The 16,147-nt window shown below is 50.0% G+C and overlaps 1 protein-coding gene across 6 annotated transcripts in view; it reads left to right on the forward strand.

Moving 5' to 3' along the window:
* Nucleotides 1-14,967, forward strand: part of UHRF1 (ubiquitin like with PHD and ring finger domains 1) — a 59,657-nt gene extending 44,690 nt beyond the window's left edge. For all 6 annotated transcript variants that reach the window (XM_088792299.1, XM_074337626.2, XM_019744194.3 and 3 more), the window contains 12 exons: nucleotides 406-506; nucleotides 616-802; nucleotides 2,035-2,158; nucleotides 2,255-2,362; nucleotides 2,637-2,741; nucleotides 3,539-3,645; nucleotides 5,493-5,655; nucleotides 5,732-5,869; nucleotides 7,737-7,890; nucleotides 7,965-8,119; nucleotides 10,311-10,409; nucleotides 13,439-14,967. In XM_088792299.1, the coding sequence (XP_088648425.1) occupies nucleotides 406-506; nucleotides 616-802; nucleotides 2,035-2,158; nucleotides 2,255-2,362; nucleotides 2,637-2,741; nucleotides 3,539-3,645; nucleotides 5,493-5,655; nucleotides 5,732-5,869; nucleotides 7,737-7,890; nucleotides 7,965-8,119; nucleotides 10,311-10,409; nucleotides 13,439-13,585 (1,588 nt within the window). In that variant the 3' untranslated portion in view covers nucleotides 13,586-14,967. The remainder of the gene's footprint in view (nucleotides 1-405; nucleotides 507-615; nucleotides 803-2,034; nucleotides 2,159-2,254; nucleotides 2,363-2,636; nucleotides 2,742-3,538; nucleotides 3,646-5,492; nucleotides 5,656-5,731; nucleotides 5,870-7,736; nucleotides 7,891-7,964; nucleotides 8,120-10,310; nucleotides 10,410-13,438) is intronic.
* Nucleotides 14,968-16,147: the final 1,180 nt, after the last annotated feature.

Genomic DNA, 16,147 nt, shown 5'->3' on the forward strand with positions numbered 1-16,147 from the left:
TGCCAATGCAGAGGTCAGGTTGATCCCCAGGGGTCATTTTAACTTAGAGGAGATTTTGTATTTTGACATAGGCACACGGACCAGACTTTACCTTTATGGTTTTTTTCATGATGGGCTCTGTTTAATCGGCCTTGCCTGCCCTAAGGTTAGAACTTATTCTCAATGCAGCACGTACTGAAACTTTTATGTGCTGTTTTCTGTCACCTTGTGTCTGATTTAGCAGGACTTGAATTGGCAAGGGAAGTAGTTAAGTGAATGCACACGGCCCAGAGAAGCTTCTTATTTGATATAATTAGAACCAGAAGTGTTCCTATGCTCTGAGAATGTGCTAGGTGGCCAAGTCCCCTCTGAGGGGCCTCAGCAGGGCTGGCCAGCCGGAATGTTCTAATGGCTTGTTTCTCACAGGGATAATTCTCTCAATGACTGTCGCATCATCTTTGTGGATGAAGTCTTCAAGATTGAGCGCCCAGGCGAGGGGAGCCCCATGGTTGAAAACCCGATGAGAAGTGAGTCCTGATCCTACCCTTCTGTGTCTCCCACGTTGGTCATGGGGCGGGGGCTCCTGTCCTTTGTTTGGCCGGCCCTGCCCGTGCTGACCCTGGCTCCCGTGTCCAGGGAAGAGCGGGCCCTCCTGTAAGCATTGCAAGGACGACCAGAGCAAGATCTGCCGTGTGTGTGCCTGCCACCTGTGTGGGGGCAAGCAGGACCCTGACAAGCAGCTCCTTTGTGACGAGTGCGACATGGCCTTCCACACATACTGTCTCTGCCCGCCCCTCAGCAGCATTCCCACGGAGAACGAGTGGTGAGTGAATGCCTTGTCCCCTCCAGAGACGGGCTTGGGGCTGTGGCGCTCAGCCATCTGGGTTGGGGGTCTGGCAGGTGCCAGGAAATGAGGCTAATGTTGTCTGTCACCTCGTAACCCCATGACGGGCAATGATAGATATTGGTTGAGGGAACGTCCTGTGTTCCAGGCATGGCCTAGTCCTCCGCAGGGAAGGAGACTGCAGATAGGAACCAAAGAACCGGGCGTCCGGGCATTGCCTAAGAGCTCTTGTCCACGATGCTCTTGGCATGCTGTGGTGACAGAGGCAAGAGTTCAGTTTCCACGCTCTTGCCCTCACGTGGACAGGTGCTCACTTGGGTAGTAAATGGAGAACTGTGATTGGATGGCCGTCAGCTGTAACCAGGGAGCCATTGGCCACTAATATAACTGCTGTGGCTACGCTAGCAGAAAAATGGGGGCTAGCAAGAAGATGGTGGCTGAGCTAGCAAGTGGCAGAGTGTGGATTGCGGATTGCAGAGAGGTGGATTGCAGTTAGCAAGTGAGGTTGGTTGGCAGAGAAGGGGACGGCGGGTTGCGGATCGTGTGGTTCCTGCTTCCTGTGTCTCCAACCCAGCTGCCAGAGAGAATATAGTGGTATGACTCCCCTATCTGTGGCTCCCTGGGTGTTCCTTTTTGGCCTCATCATATCCTGCGTTCTTATGTGGGGAGCGGGAGCAGAGACCCCGCCTGACACCCTGCATGACACACGCGTACTGATAACCTGACAGAAAGATGATGCGCCAGGCTCTGGTCTAAGACCCTAACCTGTTGACTAACGGAGTTGTCGCTACAACTCAGAAGTCACTGTTCACCCCTGCCTTGTGGAGATGGGGAAACAGTCCACGGCCGTGAGACATACCCACCAAATTTCCCCGTGTTTCCCACACCCCATCTGGATTTAGTCCTAGTGTGGCACCGTGAAATTCCCAGTGGGAGAGGGATGAGAGTGTGCTGTCCATGAGAATGTTCTGTGGTGACGGAAATGTTCTTGTTCCACACTGCCCACGGTGGTTGCCACTTGCCACACGTGGCTCCTGACCACTTCATATGTGGCACCTATGACTGAGGACCTGTGAGTCTTTAATGAATTTAAAAGTAAATGGCCCCACATCTTGGACAGCATAGGATAGTAGGGAGCCAGTCATTTCTGTAGGACTAGTGGGAGCTGGGTGGGCTGAGGGCTGGAGGTGGTGACATCTCTGTTGTCACAGGTATTGCCCTGAGTGTCGCAATGATGCCAGCGAGGTGGTGCTGGCAGGGGAGAAGCTGAAAGAGAGTAAGAAGAAGGCGAAGATGGCGTCGGCCACGTCATCATCGCAGCGGGACTGGGGCAAGGTGAGGTAGCCCCCTCGCCCCACGCATCCCTGGCTGCCCTTCGTGTCCTCCTGCACCCACTCATGCTGCTCTTCCCTCTGTTTCTGGAATGGACAGGGCATGGCATGTGTGGGCCGCACCAAAGAGTGCACCATCGTTCCGTCTAACCACTACGGACCCATCCCGGGGATCCCCGTGGGCACCATGTGGAGGTTCAGAGTCCAGGTACCTCAAATATCCCAGGTTCTGGGGCTCGGCCGACAGGCACTGGCCTTCTGGAAGCCTCTCCACCCGGGCGAGGGCTGACCCTTGAGCAGGTGGTGGGGCTGGAATTCAAGCCAGCTCCTGTGCTGCGGCGTGTTTGAGAGGTTCTTATAATAGGCGTGAGGCATTCAGAGGGAGTCAGGCGACTGTCTCTGGAGGCGGGAGCAAGGAGGTGGGGTTGGGCTTTTTTATAGCAGCCAGTCTAAATGTGCCATTGTTTCTTGGTGATTTGCAGGTCAGCGAGTCGGGGGTCCATCGGCCTCATGTGGCGGGCATCCACGGCCGGAGCAATGATGGAGCGTACTCCTTGGTCCTGGCAGGGGGGTACGAGGATGATGTGGTGAGTGGGATGTTGTTTTATTTTTCAGTTGTGATAAAACACATAACGTACAGTTTTAAGTGCACCATTTCTAAGCACACAGCTCAGTGGCATTAAGCACATTCACATTGTTGTGCAACCATCCCCACCATCCATCTCCAGAACTTTCTCATCTTCCCAAACTGAAACTCTGTCCCCATTAAACACTCCCCTGCCCATCCCCAAGACCCGGGCACCACCATTACTTACTGTCTCTAGGGATTTGATTCCTGGGGACCTCCTGTGAGTGGAATCACACAGTATTTGTCCTTCTGTGTCTGACTTATTTCACTGAGCATCATGTCCTCAGGGTTCATCCAGGTAGTAGCAGGTGTCAGAGTGTCCTTCCTCTTTAAGGCTGAATAATATTCCATTGTCTGGCTGGACCACACTGTGTTTGTCCATCATCTGTGGAGGGACACTTGGGTTCCTTCCACCTCTTGGCTGTTGTGAATCACGCTGCTGTGAACATGGGCATGCAAACATCGCTGAAAGACCCTGCTTTCAATTCTTTTGTGTATAGACCCAGAAATGGAATTGCTGGATCGTATTGTAATTCTATTTTCCATGTTTTGAAGACCTTCCATATCGTTTTCCACAGCAGCTGCACTATTTTCCATTCCCACCAACAGTGCACAAGGTTTTGATTTCTCTATATCCTCGCCCACACTGATTATTTTCTGTTTCTTTGACAGTTGAACTCCTAGTGGGTGTTGTGGGTTTATTTTCAGTGGAGTCTCTGCTCTTTGTGGAGGGTTCAGCTTGCCCTTCTGTTTCAGGACCATGGGAATTCGTTCACGTACACAGGGAGCGGTGGTCGAGACCTTTCTGGCAACAAGCGGACAGCAGAACAGTCCTGTGATCAGAAACTCACCAACACCAACAGGTTAGCAGAAACCTGATTTTCTTATTTTTTCACCAACTCGCTTCTGCCCCGTCCTCTGGCAGCTACACAGAGGGAAAGGGGTTGGTTCTATTTTGGGGGGTCATGTCCAGGAAGTTAGATCCCCATTAAGAATGTGGTGGAATGTAAGGATGCTAAATGTCTTTCTTTCTTTCTCTGTCTGCTGAAGTCTTGTGAGTCATTCAGATGCATTAAAGTAAATTTTTCTCCTTAGAGGCCGGATTGTAAAGCTTTTTGGCTTTGTGGGTCACATGATCTCTGTTGCAGCCAGTTAACTCTGCCACCGTAGTACAAAAGCATCTGCAGAGCCTATGTTAAGGAACGATAATGGCTGTGTTCCAGTAAAACTTTATGTGCAAAACCAAGCAGTGGGAGTTTGCTGTCCCCCAGTTGCAGGATGGGAAAGGACTTTTTAAGCATACCACAGTACCATAAAGCCCAAAGGAGAAGACAGATTTGATGACCTAAATATTATAAATTGCATCAGTAAAACCCGTAAGTGAAAAAGGTAGATGACTGGGGAAAAGTCTGCAACAAACATTGACACATGATTGTTATGTCCTTATATGTAAAGAGCTGCTGCAGATCAGTAAGGAAAAAGAACAAGTAAAAAAGCAAAAGACATATCGATCATTCACAAAAGAAGTAGAAATCTCCAGTGACCATGAAAAGTTGTTCAACTTTAGTAATGAAAGAAATACAAATTGAAGTGATGATGTTGAGATACTTTTTATTTGCCCTGTGAAATTAGCCAAAAATTCTGAAATGTTGAGAAATGAAGCCATAGACTTGTGTTTCACCTTTGGTAGAAATACAAGTTGGTACCATCTTTCCGGAAAGCTCTTGAAAATGTTCTTAATGACCTTATAACTCTACTTTGAACGTGTGTTTATGAGACATGGGAAGCTGAAAATCTTATGAGTAGTAATTTCTTAACCATTGCCTAAAACAGCGTAATATCAGTATATGACTACCTGAAAAAAGGAGGGGAGGGGTGAATGGTTCATTTATTGTACATGTATTTATCTAGTAGAATATTTTAATTTCAGTAGCTGTTAAAAACTGTGTTTTCAGAGAAGAATGTGAGGAACTACACGTGAACTAACATTGAGTAATACAAGCGGGACTCAAAACTCCTTTAAGAAATGTGTTCTCTGAAAAGTGCTGCTTGTACCTAGAAAAGAGCGCGTCGTTGCAGCTCGTTTCTTTCACCCCCGATAAGGCTGAGTGCTGAGCCTGGCCTCTGGTCAGCTCACCCCAGTCCCCTATGCCCTTGGGCGGGACAGCCCTTTGGCTGGTGCCTATTTGCTGCTGCCTCTTTTCCTTGATGGTGTCTTCCCCACATGGTGTGTTAATGGCCTGTGGTTTCAGTAACAAAATACCGCAAACTGAGTGATTTAAAAAAAATTTATTCTTGTACCTTTCTGGAGGCCCAAAGCCGTTAAATCAAGGTGTCACGGGGCCACACTCTCTTTGAAATTGCTGTGGGAGGGACCTTCCTGTCTCTTCCAGCTTCTGGTGGCTGCCAGCAACTCTTGGTGTCCCTTGGCTTATGGCTGTAGCACTCTAACCTGTGTCTCTGTCTTCACATGGTGTCCTCTCCTATGGACACCTTGTCTGTGTCTCAATTTCCTTTTCTTATAAGGACATTGGATTTAGGCCACTCCCCCCGCCCCAACCATTCTGACCATGTCTGAAGTCGACTCCAACTGCAAGCACCCGTTTTCCAAAGAAGGTCACACTCATAGCCTCCAGGGCTTAGGATGCGAACCTCTCTTTCTGGAGGACGCAGTCCAACCTATAACATGTGGCCCCGGCTGTCCTCGCAGGGCACTGGCTCTCAACTGCAGTGCCCCCATCAACGACCGCAAAGGGGCGGAGGCCAAGGACTGGCGGTCCGGGAAGCCAGTCCGGGTGGTGCGCAACGTCAAGGGCCGCAAGCACAGCAAGTATGCCCCCACGGAGGGCAACCGCTACGATGGCATCTACAAGGTGAGTGGTCCTCCCTGCGCCTGCCCGCCGCGTCACCTCCGGGCTGACGACACTGACATGGGCTTGCTTTCCACAGGTCGTGAGGTACTGGCCTGAGAAGGGGAAATCGGGCTTCCTGGTATGGCGCTATCTCCTGCGGAGGGATGACAATGAACCTGGCCCCTGGACAAAGGAAGGGAAGGACCGGATCAAGAAGCTGGGGCTGACCATGCAGGTGCGTGGGAACTGGGGGCCCAGCTCTAGACGCCCCTGGCCCATCTAGCACCTAATGCCTGCACGGCCTGGGCTAGCCTTGTCTTCCGGTCGGTTCTTGGGGGTCATGGCAGGAGCCAGCACCAAGGAGGACTGGGCGGTGTGTGCTCAGCCAGCCAGGGCCTGCCTTCTCGGCCCAGAAGCTCTCCTGGGTCTCTCTCATCCTAAATGACGTCCAGGCGCCGAGCTGGCCACACCTGGCTGGCTGCCCCATTTCTGTTCTTGAGCCAGTGGACTTTGGGGATGGGCAGATTGTGTTGCGCCTTCGCGTTCATAGTTTTAGAGTTGAGAACCAGGCTTATCTTGGTTGTACTAGTAGATGGGTTTGTCCGAAATCAATTTGGACCCTCCTCCCCGCCTTCCCCGCAAAAAAGCAGAAGCAAACCAACAAAACCGGTGAAATACAGAGAGGTCTAAGTGTAAAGATACGGAACATTGATCCCTCGCAGCTACCGCTCACCTCTTTGCAGAAAAGGACTCTTCCATCTTCAGAGAATTCACCCTGTGCCGGGATGAGGCTTTTGGCACTATAATTATGGTGTTTTCTGTCATTATGGTGAGGTGCTTTATCGCTGATAACTGTGGTGGGACTATTTAAGGAATCTTAATTGCCGTTGAGAGTCTGATAGCACCTACCCCTTGGGGGAGGTTACAAGGAGTTGTCTTTTGAACATAAGTTTGTACTATGGGGAATTTCAGAAGCTGAGGAAGTGGGGAGAAAAACAGCCGTGGGGCGGGAACATCAGCATCTGGTGGGAGTAGGGTTTTTATTTATGACTTCAGTCTTCATTGCAAATTAGTGTTGCTTTTAAAGAAGGTTGGCGATTTCTTGATGAGCCATTTCAGAATCAGACATGACTGTAGGTGCCTCAGGGATGGGGTTATAATCAGCTCATGCCTGTTAGGCCTTGGAGGAGCCCAAGGGTCATCAGCATGGGGTTGGTTGGAGAGCTAAGGCCCTGGGATCAGTTGTGTGCAATCCAAATTTTCTTGAGGCACAGCCATGCCCCTTCATTCCCATGTGGTTTCTGTCTGCTGTTGAGCCACAGCAGAGCGTGGTGTCCCCACAAAGCTGGAAATATTTACCACCTGGCCTCTTGGGGGAAACTTTGCCTACCTCTAATGGAAATACCGTGTTTCCCCAAAAATAAGACCTAGCCGGACATTCAGCTCTAATGCGACTTTTGGAACAAAAATTAATATAAGACCGGTCTTATTTTAATATAGTATAAGACCGGGTCTTATATATAATATAATATAATTAATATAGTATAGTATAGTACACATAGTATAATATAATATAGTGTAACATAGTATAATACGCAGTATATAATATAATGTAATATAATATCAGGTCTTATATTAATTTTTGCTCCAAAAGACGCATTGGAGCTGATTGTCCGTCTAGGTCTTGTTTTTGGGGAAACACAGTAATAAAGATAATGAGATTATCATAGTGGCTGGATCTGATGCTAAGCATTTTATATGCTCTTAATGAATTTGTCACTTCCACCCTGCCAGGGGCAGTCAGCCCTTTATCAGGGTAAGTGTGGTGATGAGAGTTACTGCCCAGGCTCCGGAGTTGAGTGAGTAGAGGAGTCGCAAGTGAGGCTGGCTGTTAGGTAGAAGGAGTTAAGGCTCTTAAGACTTGTGTGGGACCTGGGGAGGGAGTGACAGTGAGATGCTGGGAGAAGGGAGGTGGCAGGAGGTGTGGGACTGGGTGTCAGGGTGGGGCAGTCCCTGGCCCCCAAACCCCGTAGGGGAGTCAGTCACCCAGGAGGCCCATGGCTCCAGCCTGATCCTCACGGCCTTTCTTCGTCCTCCCACAGTATCCGGAAGGCTACCTTGAGGCCCTGGCCAAGAAAGAGAAGGAGAAGGAGAACAGAAAGAGGGTGGCTGAGGAGGAGGAAGACGAGGAGGAAGAGCAGGAGGAACAGGAAGGCTTCTCCCCCAGGAAAGGCAAACGGAAGAGCAAGTCAGCAGGTGGGTATCTCCGAGGGCAGCCTGTCCGTGTGTGCTCAGGGCCCGCCCACCCTCACCACTCTGCTCTGTCCCAGGTGGCAGGACTGGCGCTGGGTCCCCGGGAAGGACACCCAAGAAAACCAAGGTGGAGCCATATAGCCTGACATCGCAGCAGAAGGGCCTCATCAGGGAGGACCAGAGCAACACCAAGCTGTGGACCGAGATCCTCAAGTCGCTCAAGGATGGGCCGGTGAGCGCCCCCTTTTCCCAACTCCATTAGTTTTAGTGTGACAAAACAGAGATAACGTAAAACTTACCATTTTAAGTGCACAGCTCAGTGGCGTTAAGCACATTTCCATTGTCATACAACCATCACCACCATCATCTCCAGAACTTTCCATCTCCCCAAACTGACACTCTGTCCCCATTAAACATTCCCTCCCCTCCCCCAGCCCCTGGCCCCACCATCTACTTTCTGTCTCTGTGTATCTGACTCCTCTGGGGACCTCCTGTGAGTGGGATCACACAGTGTTTGTCCCTCTGTGTCTGACTTACTTCACTGAGCATCACATCCAGGTTCATTCATGTTGAGGCAGGTGACAGAATGTCCTTCCTTTCTAAGGTTGAATAATCTTCCATTGTCTCGATGGACTGTTCTGTGTATCCATCATCTGTCCATGGGCACTTGGGTTGTGTTTACAACTTGTGGCCATTGTGAATCATGCTGCTGTCAACATGGGTGTGCAAACATCTGCTTTCAGTTCTCTTGGGTACATATAGATGCTCCTTGATTTACGATGGGGTTACCTCTTAAATCCATCATAAGTGGAAGAACGCATCTGATGCACTCACCGGCCTAATCACAGGTAGCCTCACCTTCCGTAAACGTGCTCAGACGCTTACGGCTTAGTCGTCTCGCTGCTGCCGCTGCCCAGCATCTCAGGAAGAGAGTATCATACTGCGAATTGCTAGCCGGGGAAAGATTCAAATTCAAAATTCGAAGTACGGTTTCTACTGAATTTGTATTGTTTTTATACCATCACAAAGTGGAAAAATTATAAGTCAAACCATCGAAAGTCGGGGACTGTGTGTCCCCAGAGGTGGGAGTGCTACATTACATGATCATTCTGTGCTCCACTTGCCGAGGACTTGCCAGCCTAGGCTGTGTTTTTTTGATTTTCCTGCCCTGAGTGGGGTGGCAGCATGAGTCACTGCAGGTGAGTGGTTCATGGTCCTCTGGCTGCTGTCCCCACCTGGTGGAAACCGGCTCTCCTTGGCCCACTCTCAATCAAACCCAAACCCTGGGCCATCTGCCCATTACTGCTGGTATCCTCCCCTCCTGGGCTCCTCTTCCTGGTCATCCCATCGCAGGTCCCTCTGCCTGGAGCACCTTCCCCGACAGCTCTCCTGGCCCACTGCCCTTCTGCATGGATCCCCCGTGGCTGCCACAACAAATGATCATAGACCTAGTGGTTCAAAACAACACAAAGTTATTCTCAACGGCTCTGGAGTTCAGACGTCTGAAGGGAGTCTTTTGGGGCTAAAATCAAGGCATCAGCAGGGCCGGTTCCTTCTGGAGGCTCCAGGAGAGAGTCCATTTGCTGCCTTTCCCACTTCTAAAGGAGCCGCGTCTCTGGCTCTTGGCCCCTCCTCCATCGTCACAGCCAGCAGAGCAGCCTCTTCCATCTCTTGAGCCTCCTGCGTCCCTCTTATGAGGCCCCCGGGCCCCTTCACCCCGGGTAATCCGGCATCATCCCCCCACTTCAGGGCCCTTGACTTAATCCCACCTGCAGAGTCCCTTTTGCCGTAGAAGGTACCAGATACACAGATCCTAGGATTTGGATGTGGTCTGGGGGCCATCATTCAGCTGGCCACGTCCTTCAGGTCACCTCTGCAGGGCAGTCTCTTGAAGACCTGTATATGGGGTGGCCCCTCCAGGCTCCACAGCGCTGCTGTGACATTTCTGTTTGTCACTGTTTTATCTTTGGCCTCCCGCACGGGGCTCTGAGCTCCATGAGGGCAGGGAGCTCTGTTGAATCCACCGCTGGGTCCCACGCCCCGTTGGCACACAGCAGATACTCAGGTGTTTACTGCGTGAGTGAGTTCAGATCTGCGCCTCAGAGAACCCCTGATAAAGCTCGCCTTGACTCCGACCCTGGGCATCACGTCTTGCTTAGCACAGTCGAGGCCGTGACCCTGGCCGGCTCTGCCTGACGAGGAGCCCTGGGCAAGGCCAACACCTATCTGAGCCTCTGCTCTCTCATCTTAAAATGGGGATCACAACTCCCACCTCCTGGGGTTGGGGTAGGAGGATGCAATGAGGGGACCTGGGACAAGGCCTCAGCAGGCGAGGCCCCCACTTTCTGAGGATCCCATCAACCTGGTGGTATTCATTCTGGAGTGAGGCTCTGCTGGTCTCACACCCTGTCCTCTGGTTTCAGAAATTCCTGAGTAAAGTGGAGGAAACGTTCCAGTGTATTTGCTGCCAGGAGCTGGTATTCCGCCCGATCACGACCGTGTGCCAACATAATGTGTGCAAGGTAAGAGCAGTGGGCACAGCTGGCTGCCACGCACCCAGCACATGGCTGGGCTCATGGGCTTGGCTTCTGCGTGTTTTCGGCTCCTGACCCTCCTCAGGACCTCTGTCTGTTCTCCTGGTATCTTCGATTACAGTAGCCTCCTGGCCTTCGTGGGCTCCCATCACCCCACTTCCCTGCCCCCACCTTCCCGTGCCTCTCCTATGATGCAGAATCAAACGCCAACACCTGGCCTGGCTGCCGAATCTACCTTGGACACTACATTCCAGGGTCACCTTGCGCTGTGACCTCCAGTCACACCGGCCCTGGGCTGTGTGTTGGCTGGTTCTTTCCTCCCTCTGGAACACTCTCCCCCAGCCTCTCATGTACCAGGGCGTCCAGGGTGGGACAGGACAGGTAGTAGGCCTGGCCTGAGGTCTGGTCACAATAAATTATATTGGGCAGGTGGTGGGCTGGGGTGTAGAGGCTGAGGTGCTTTTCCCTTACAGGAGCAGGAGGAAAACTTCCTGGAGGAGGGGCTTTAGTCTGAAGGGGGCCTCGGGGCAGCATTCCAGGCAGGCAGAAAGGCATGCACAGAAGCCTGTATAGGCAGGAATATCTGAGTAGCTTGGGCCCATAGGGGACGTGGGGCTGGGCGGTGGGCCGTAGTTTCTGCCTGGTGGTTTGTCTCAGGAGGGAAACAGTATGAATGAAGATTACCCTAGACCAGGGTCTCCCTCTTGGTACTGCAGACACTGGGGCTGCAACATTCTCTGGGGGGGGCCGTCCTGGGCACTGGTGTGGGGGGGTTTGAGCAGCATCCGCGGCCCCAGGAGCTCCCCCAGTCATGACAACCACAGATGTCCCTGAGATAGTCCAGGGGCCCCCTGGGGGCAGAATTGCCCAGTTGAGAAGTGTTGGTCTGTTTGAATGGTTTCTTTGCAGTTTCTCCTGGCCAGAGTCTGTCAGTAGGAACTTACGAGCAGTGCAGGCAGACAGTGTTAGAAGGAATCGTTCCCCGCTCCGGGTCACCCTTGGTCTCTGAGCTGCTGGTGATTTTGCTCCCGGGCCCTGGCCCCCTTCCTTATCTTGGGGCTATCTCAGTCCCACGCCACACATTAGTGTTAGCTGGTACACCCGTGGAGGAGCTCAGAACACTAAGGAGTGTGGCCTCACTTTTTTGCTCTTGGGCCCTGCCTCCTTGTCCTATGGCCTGATGAGCTCCCCCAGCTCTGTGACCCGGAGGAGAGGCTCAGGCTTGGCTTTGGAGTCACAAGCCAGGGTTAGGTAGCCTTGGGAAGCTACCTAACCCCCCCAGCCTCAGTTACTCCTGGTGAAAAGGGGTATAGCAGCACCTTCCTGGCCAGGTGGAGGCATGAGAGGCAGGGGGAGCTTGCAAAAGGTCAGGCAGAAATGGACCGATCATTGGGATTTCAGGGACCGAGTATCTCGGGTTAGTCATATGTGTCAAAGTTCTGACACTGAAGGAAGAGGGCACTGACATTTATGTGTCTGCCTGTGCAACTGTGGTCATATCTCCCAGAAGCTCAGCAGCTCAGCATGTGAGGGGCTATGGGAAAATGGCTATGACACCCCTTCCCACAATGTCCTGGTACCTGATTATTTTTTTAACTTTATTAAAGTTATTTTATTGCAGTAAAATACACACAACATAACTTTTTAAGTGTACAGCCCAGTGGCATTAAGTACATTTAAAATGTTGTTCAACCATCTCCAGAACTTTCATCTTCCTACACATAAACTCTGTCCCCAATAAACACTAACTCCCCTCTCTGCCCCCAGCCCCTGGCACCACCATCTACTTCTTGTCTCTATGAATCTGCCTCCTCTAGGGACCGCCTATGAGTGGAACCATATAGTACTTGTCCTGTGTCTGTCTTATTTCACTGAGCATAACGTCTTCAGGGTTCATCCATGTTGTAGCGTGTATCAGAAATTCTTTTTCAAGGCTGAGTAATATTCCATTGTCCCGATGACCACATTTTGTGTATCGTGCATTTGTTGATGGATGCTTGGGTTGTTTCCAGCTTTTGGCTGCTATGAATCATGCAGCAACACAAAACCTGATTTTGAACGTGGACCCAAATCTTAGCTATGTTGAGCAGAAAGAGCTACCTTTTGTCTCCGGAATCAAGGCTGTAAGCTTTATATTGAAAAAAGAATTCAGGAGTTTTAAAAAACAGGAAACAAGCCTCAGCGTGCATCTGCTGTTCAATGTGGAGTCAGCAGGCTTTCCTGACCTTTACTCCCTTACTCAGTTGCCTGATGCCATCCTTCAAGTGTGTGCACCTGTGCAGGTGTTTATGGACCTGTGTGCCTTGTCTCCGCCCAGGTGGGTGGTATCTTCCCCATTTTTCTGATTGGGAAGTTGGTTCTCCAGGGCCTGTCTGCTTCGTAGCTCTGTTTCCACTTGGCTTTCTTCCCGAGGCATTACTTAGCTGAGAATTGAGCTTGAACCCAGAAGTCTGGCTCAGTACCAGAATTTATTCCTTTCCCCCTTTATTCCCATTGATGCATATTTATTGAGCATCTGCTATGGGTGAGGTCCTGTGTTTGGTGCTGGGAGGGTCAACAAGATGTAGCTCCAAATTGCAGGGTAGCGTCTGGCCTGTTAGAGATAAACACATTAGTAAACAAGACGATTCCAGAAGATGGAAGGTGCTGTTTTAAGGCAAACTGGGTGAGGCAATAGGATTGGCTGTGGTGGGGCTACTTCGGATATTCCAGGAGAGTCAGGGAAGGGTCCTCTGAGGAGGTGACTTGAGCCAAGGCAGAGAGAGCCAGAGGACAAACCTGTTAGGTGGTGTGACCTGCACGTGCCTAGGAGCCCTGATGAGCTTGTAGTCTTTGAGGAGTCCTGGGGAGGCCAGGCTGGTGATGGGTGGTGGCAAATGGTAGAAAGTGAGACCGAGGGTCAGGAGGGCCCTCTGGATCTTGTGAGAAGTCAGTAATTGCTCCTGACCCTGTTGACAGGGACAGTGGGTGGCCCCACTGATGTGGATGGCACGTCTCACCTGCCCGTTCTCTTGTAGGATTGCCTGGACAGATCCTTCCGGGCCCAGGTGTTCAGCTGCCCCGCCTGCCGCTATGACCTGGGCCGGAACTACGCCATGCAGGTGAACCAGCCGCTTCAGACAGTCCTCAACCAGCTCTTCCCCGGCTACGGCAGCGGCCGGTGATCCTCAAGCACTTCTCACCGGGCGTTTTTAAAAAACGCATCAGAGGGGTCTTTGGGCCCCCCCCTTTTTAGTGGGCTTAATTTAAGCAGGTAGTCTTCCCTCTACTCCCTAAAAAGTCTTGTCTTCCTGTTGTTTTTTTTTGTTGTTGTTGTTTTTTGTTTTGTTTTAATCTATAAATTTTCAGGAATTTTGTATTATGGCTCAAAGAAAGAAAGAAAGTTGGACAGTGTTTTACCTTGATTTTTTTAAAAAAACTACAAAGCCTGCAGGGTATCAGCGAAAAACAAAATTTTTCTGAAGATGGAATTAGAAATGACTTGGCCTGAGGGCCGCTTATGTTCCCACCGTCAAGTTCTCAGAAGTTCCTGTAAGGAGGCATTGGCTGCCTAGAACAATCTTTTCCACGTGTGTGGGTTTGGCCCCCAAAGCTGAAAGCAAGTGTACCTTTCTGACAGAATTTTATCCCCCCAAACCCAGCAGGACGGTGCCTGGTGGTGGCCCTGGGTGTGGCGTGGCCCCACCGTCATCATCAGGACATTGTTGAAAGGAAAAGAGGAAAAATCCCATTGAGCCCAGTTTAAACTCTGGCCTCAAAGCCGTCTGCCACCAGTTGGCTCCCGTGTTTAAGACCCACACGCAGTGGCCTGTGTCCCTTGAGCAGAGTTGAGGCCACACAGAAGCTACCTCCGCTGGACTCTACGTGGGGCTGGGTGTGCCACCAGTGCTCTCTGATCTGTAATGCCACGGAAACAGATGTACAAAGCCATGTTCAAGTGCCTTTGGTCCTTTCTTTCTTTCTAAACACAGGGCTGTTTTTAGCACTGAATTAATGAAAATGCCAACCAGAGTCTCAGACTGGCCAACCAGTTCTTCCTTAGACCAGGTGAGTCTTTAGGGATGAGTTGAGTTTTGTTCCTTCAAATTGAATTTTCATTTTGTCAATTCAGAGTTACAGGAGGGAGTTTGTTTTTAAAGTAAACACTTTCTCTAAATGAATTTCTTTTTTTTTTTTTTTTTTTGTAGTTACTGTATATGTACCAAGAAATATATAACTTAGGGTTTGGTTGTTTTTGGGTTTTGTTTTTGGTTTGTTTGTGTTTGTTTTTTATTTTAATTTTTTTGTTCTGTATTGGAATGATTTGTTAAGTTTTCTAACTTTACCAAAGTTTGCAGCTTATACCTCAATAGAACAGGGATATTTTAAATCATAACTGCAGACAAACCGGAGCAATATTGTTTGAAAAGTGTTTTTTCCCTCCTTGTTATTAGGTTGTTAATGTATTAGGAAGAAATGACAAAATCCTGTGTAGGCATTTTCTAGAAGTTCCATATTTTTTGTCCAGATTTTTAGATTCTCAGAATAAATGTCTTTTACAGATGTATTTGGTGTGTCTTCTATTTGCAAATCGCTTTGTAGCCCACTGGGCAGTGATTCTAACTGCCACTCTGGAGGGCTTTGGCTTTGACTTTTAGGGGAGTCAGCAAACTATAGCCACGGGGTCAAATCCAGCTTAGAGTGGGAGGTCACTTATTCTCACTAAGGTGGGTGTTACTGTCCCCATTTACATTTGAGGAAACTGAGGCTGCAGTGGTCCCCTACTAGACCAGCTCTGCCTTGAGTGGGCGTCACCAGCCTGAATCATCAACCAAGCAGTTGAACGATCCTTAGAAAGGGTGTCTGTGGGACTGGGGAAATATGGGCACACCAGGGGGTGTGGGGGACCGAAGACCTGAAATGCTATTTCCAGCAGAAGTCATGCCAAGCAGATTTAAAACTCGACTCCAGGGCAGGTAATGGTGCTGAATTCTGCAGACACCATTATTCACATCAACCTATTACCAGTGCCTTTTATTGACGGTTAGGTAATGGCGTGGGCAGATCTGATTTAATAAACAAAAAAGTTCTGCCTATATTGGTCCTTAAAACATGTCAAGAGGGTCCTTGAAAATATTATGCTAAGTGCCCGAAGGCTGTCACAAATGATCATCACCAGCAGAAGGATCCAGTGACAGATGAGGGACGCTGGGGAGTAGGTTGGTGGGAGGAGTGGGGGCAGTGCTAACGGAGGGTGCAGGCTTTTGGAGTGATGAAAATCTGCATCTGGTGACAGTTGCACGTATCTGGATATACTGGAGTCCATTGAATGTACACTGGGTGAATTGTACGGTATGTAAATTATATCAGAAATAATGTGAGATGTGGACATGACATAAAAATAGGAAAAATACTCAGCTATACAGAATGGGAAAAAGTCCACAATATATCCCTAAGTGGGCCCTGCACAGGACAGAACCCACTGAAGTGGGTTCATTGTCAAAATTGTGGTATTTTGGGATGTTTCTCATTTATTTATTTTTTTATTGGGTAATATTGGGGAACAGTGTGTTTCTCTAGGGCCCATCAGCTCCAAGTCGTCCTTCAATCTAGTTGTGGAGGGCTCAGCTCAGCTCTAAGTCCAGTTGGCGTTTTCAATCTGTAGTTGCAGGGGGCGCAGCCCACCACCCCATGCAGGAATTGAACTGGCAACCTTGTTGTGAGCTGTGAGCTCTAACCAACTGAGC

The sequence above is a fragment of the Rhinolophus sinicus genome, chromosome 15 (genome assembly GCF_057876585.1).
Source record: "Rhinolophus sinicus isolate RSI-liver-muscle chromosome 15, RSI-T2T, whole genome shotgun sequence".
In the NCBI taxonomy this organism is placed as follows: Eukaryota; Metazoa; Chordata; class Mammalia; order Chiroptera; family Rhinolophidae; genus Rhinolophus; species Rhinolophus sinicus.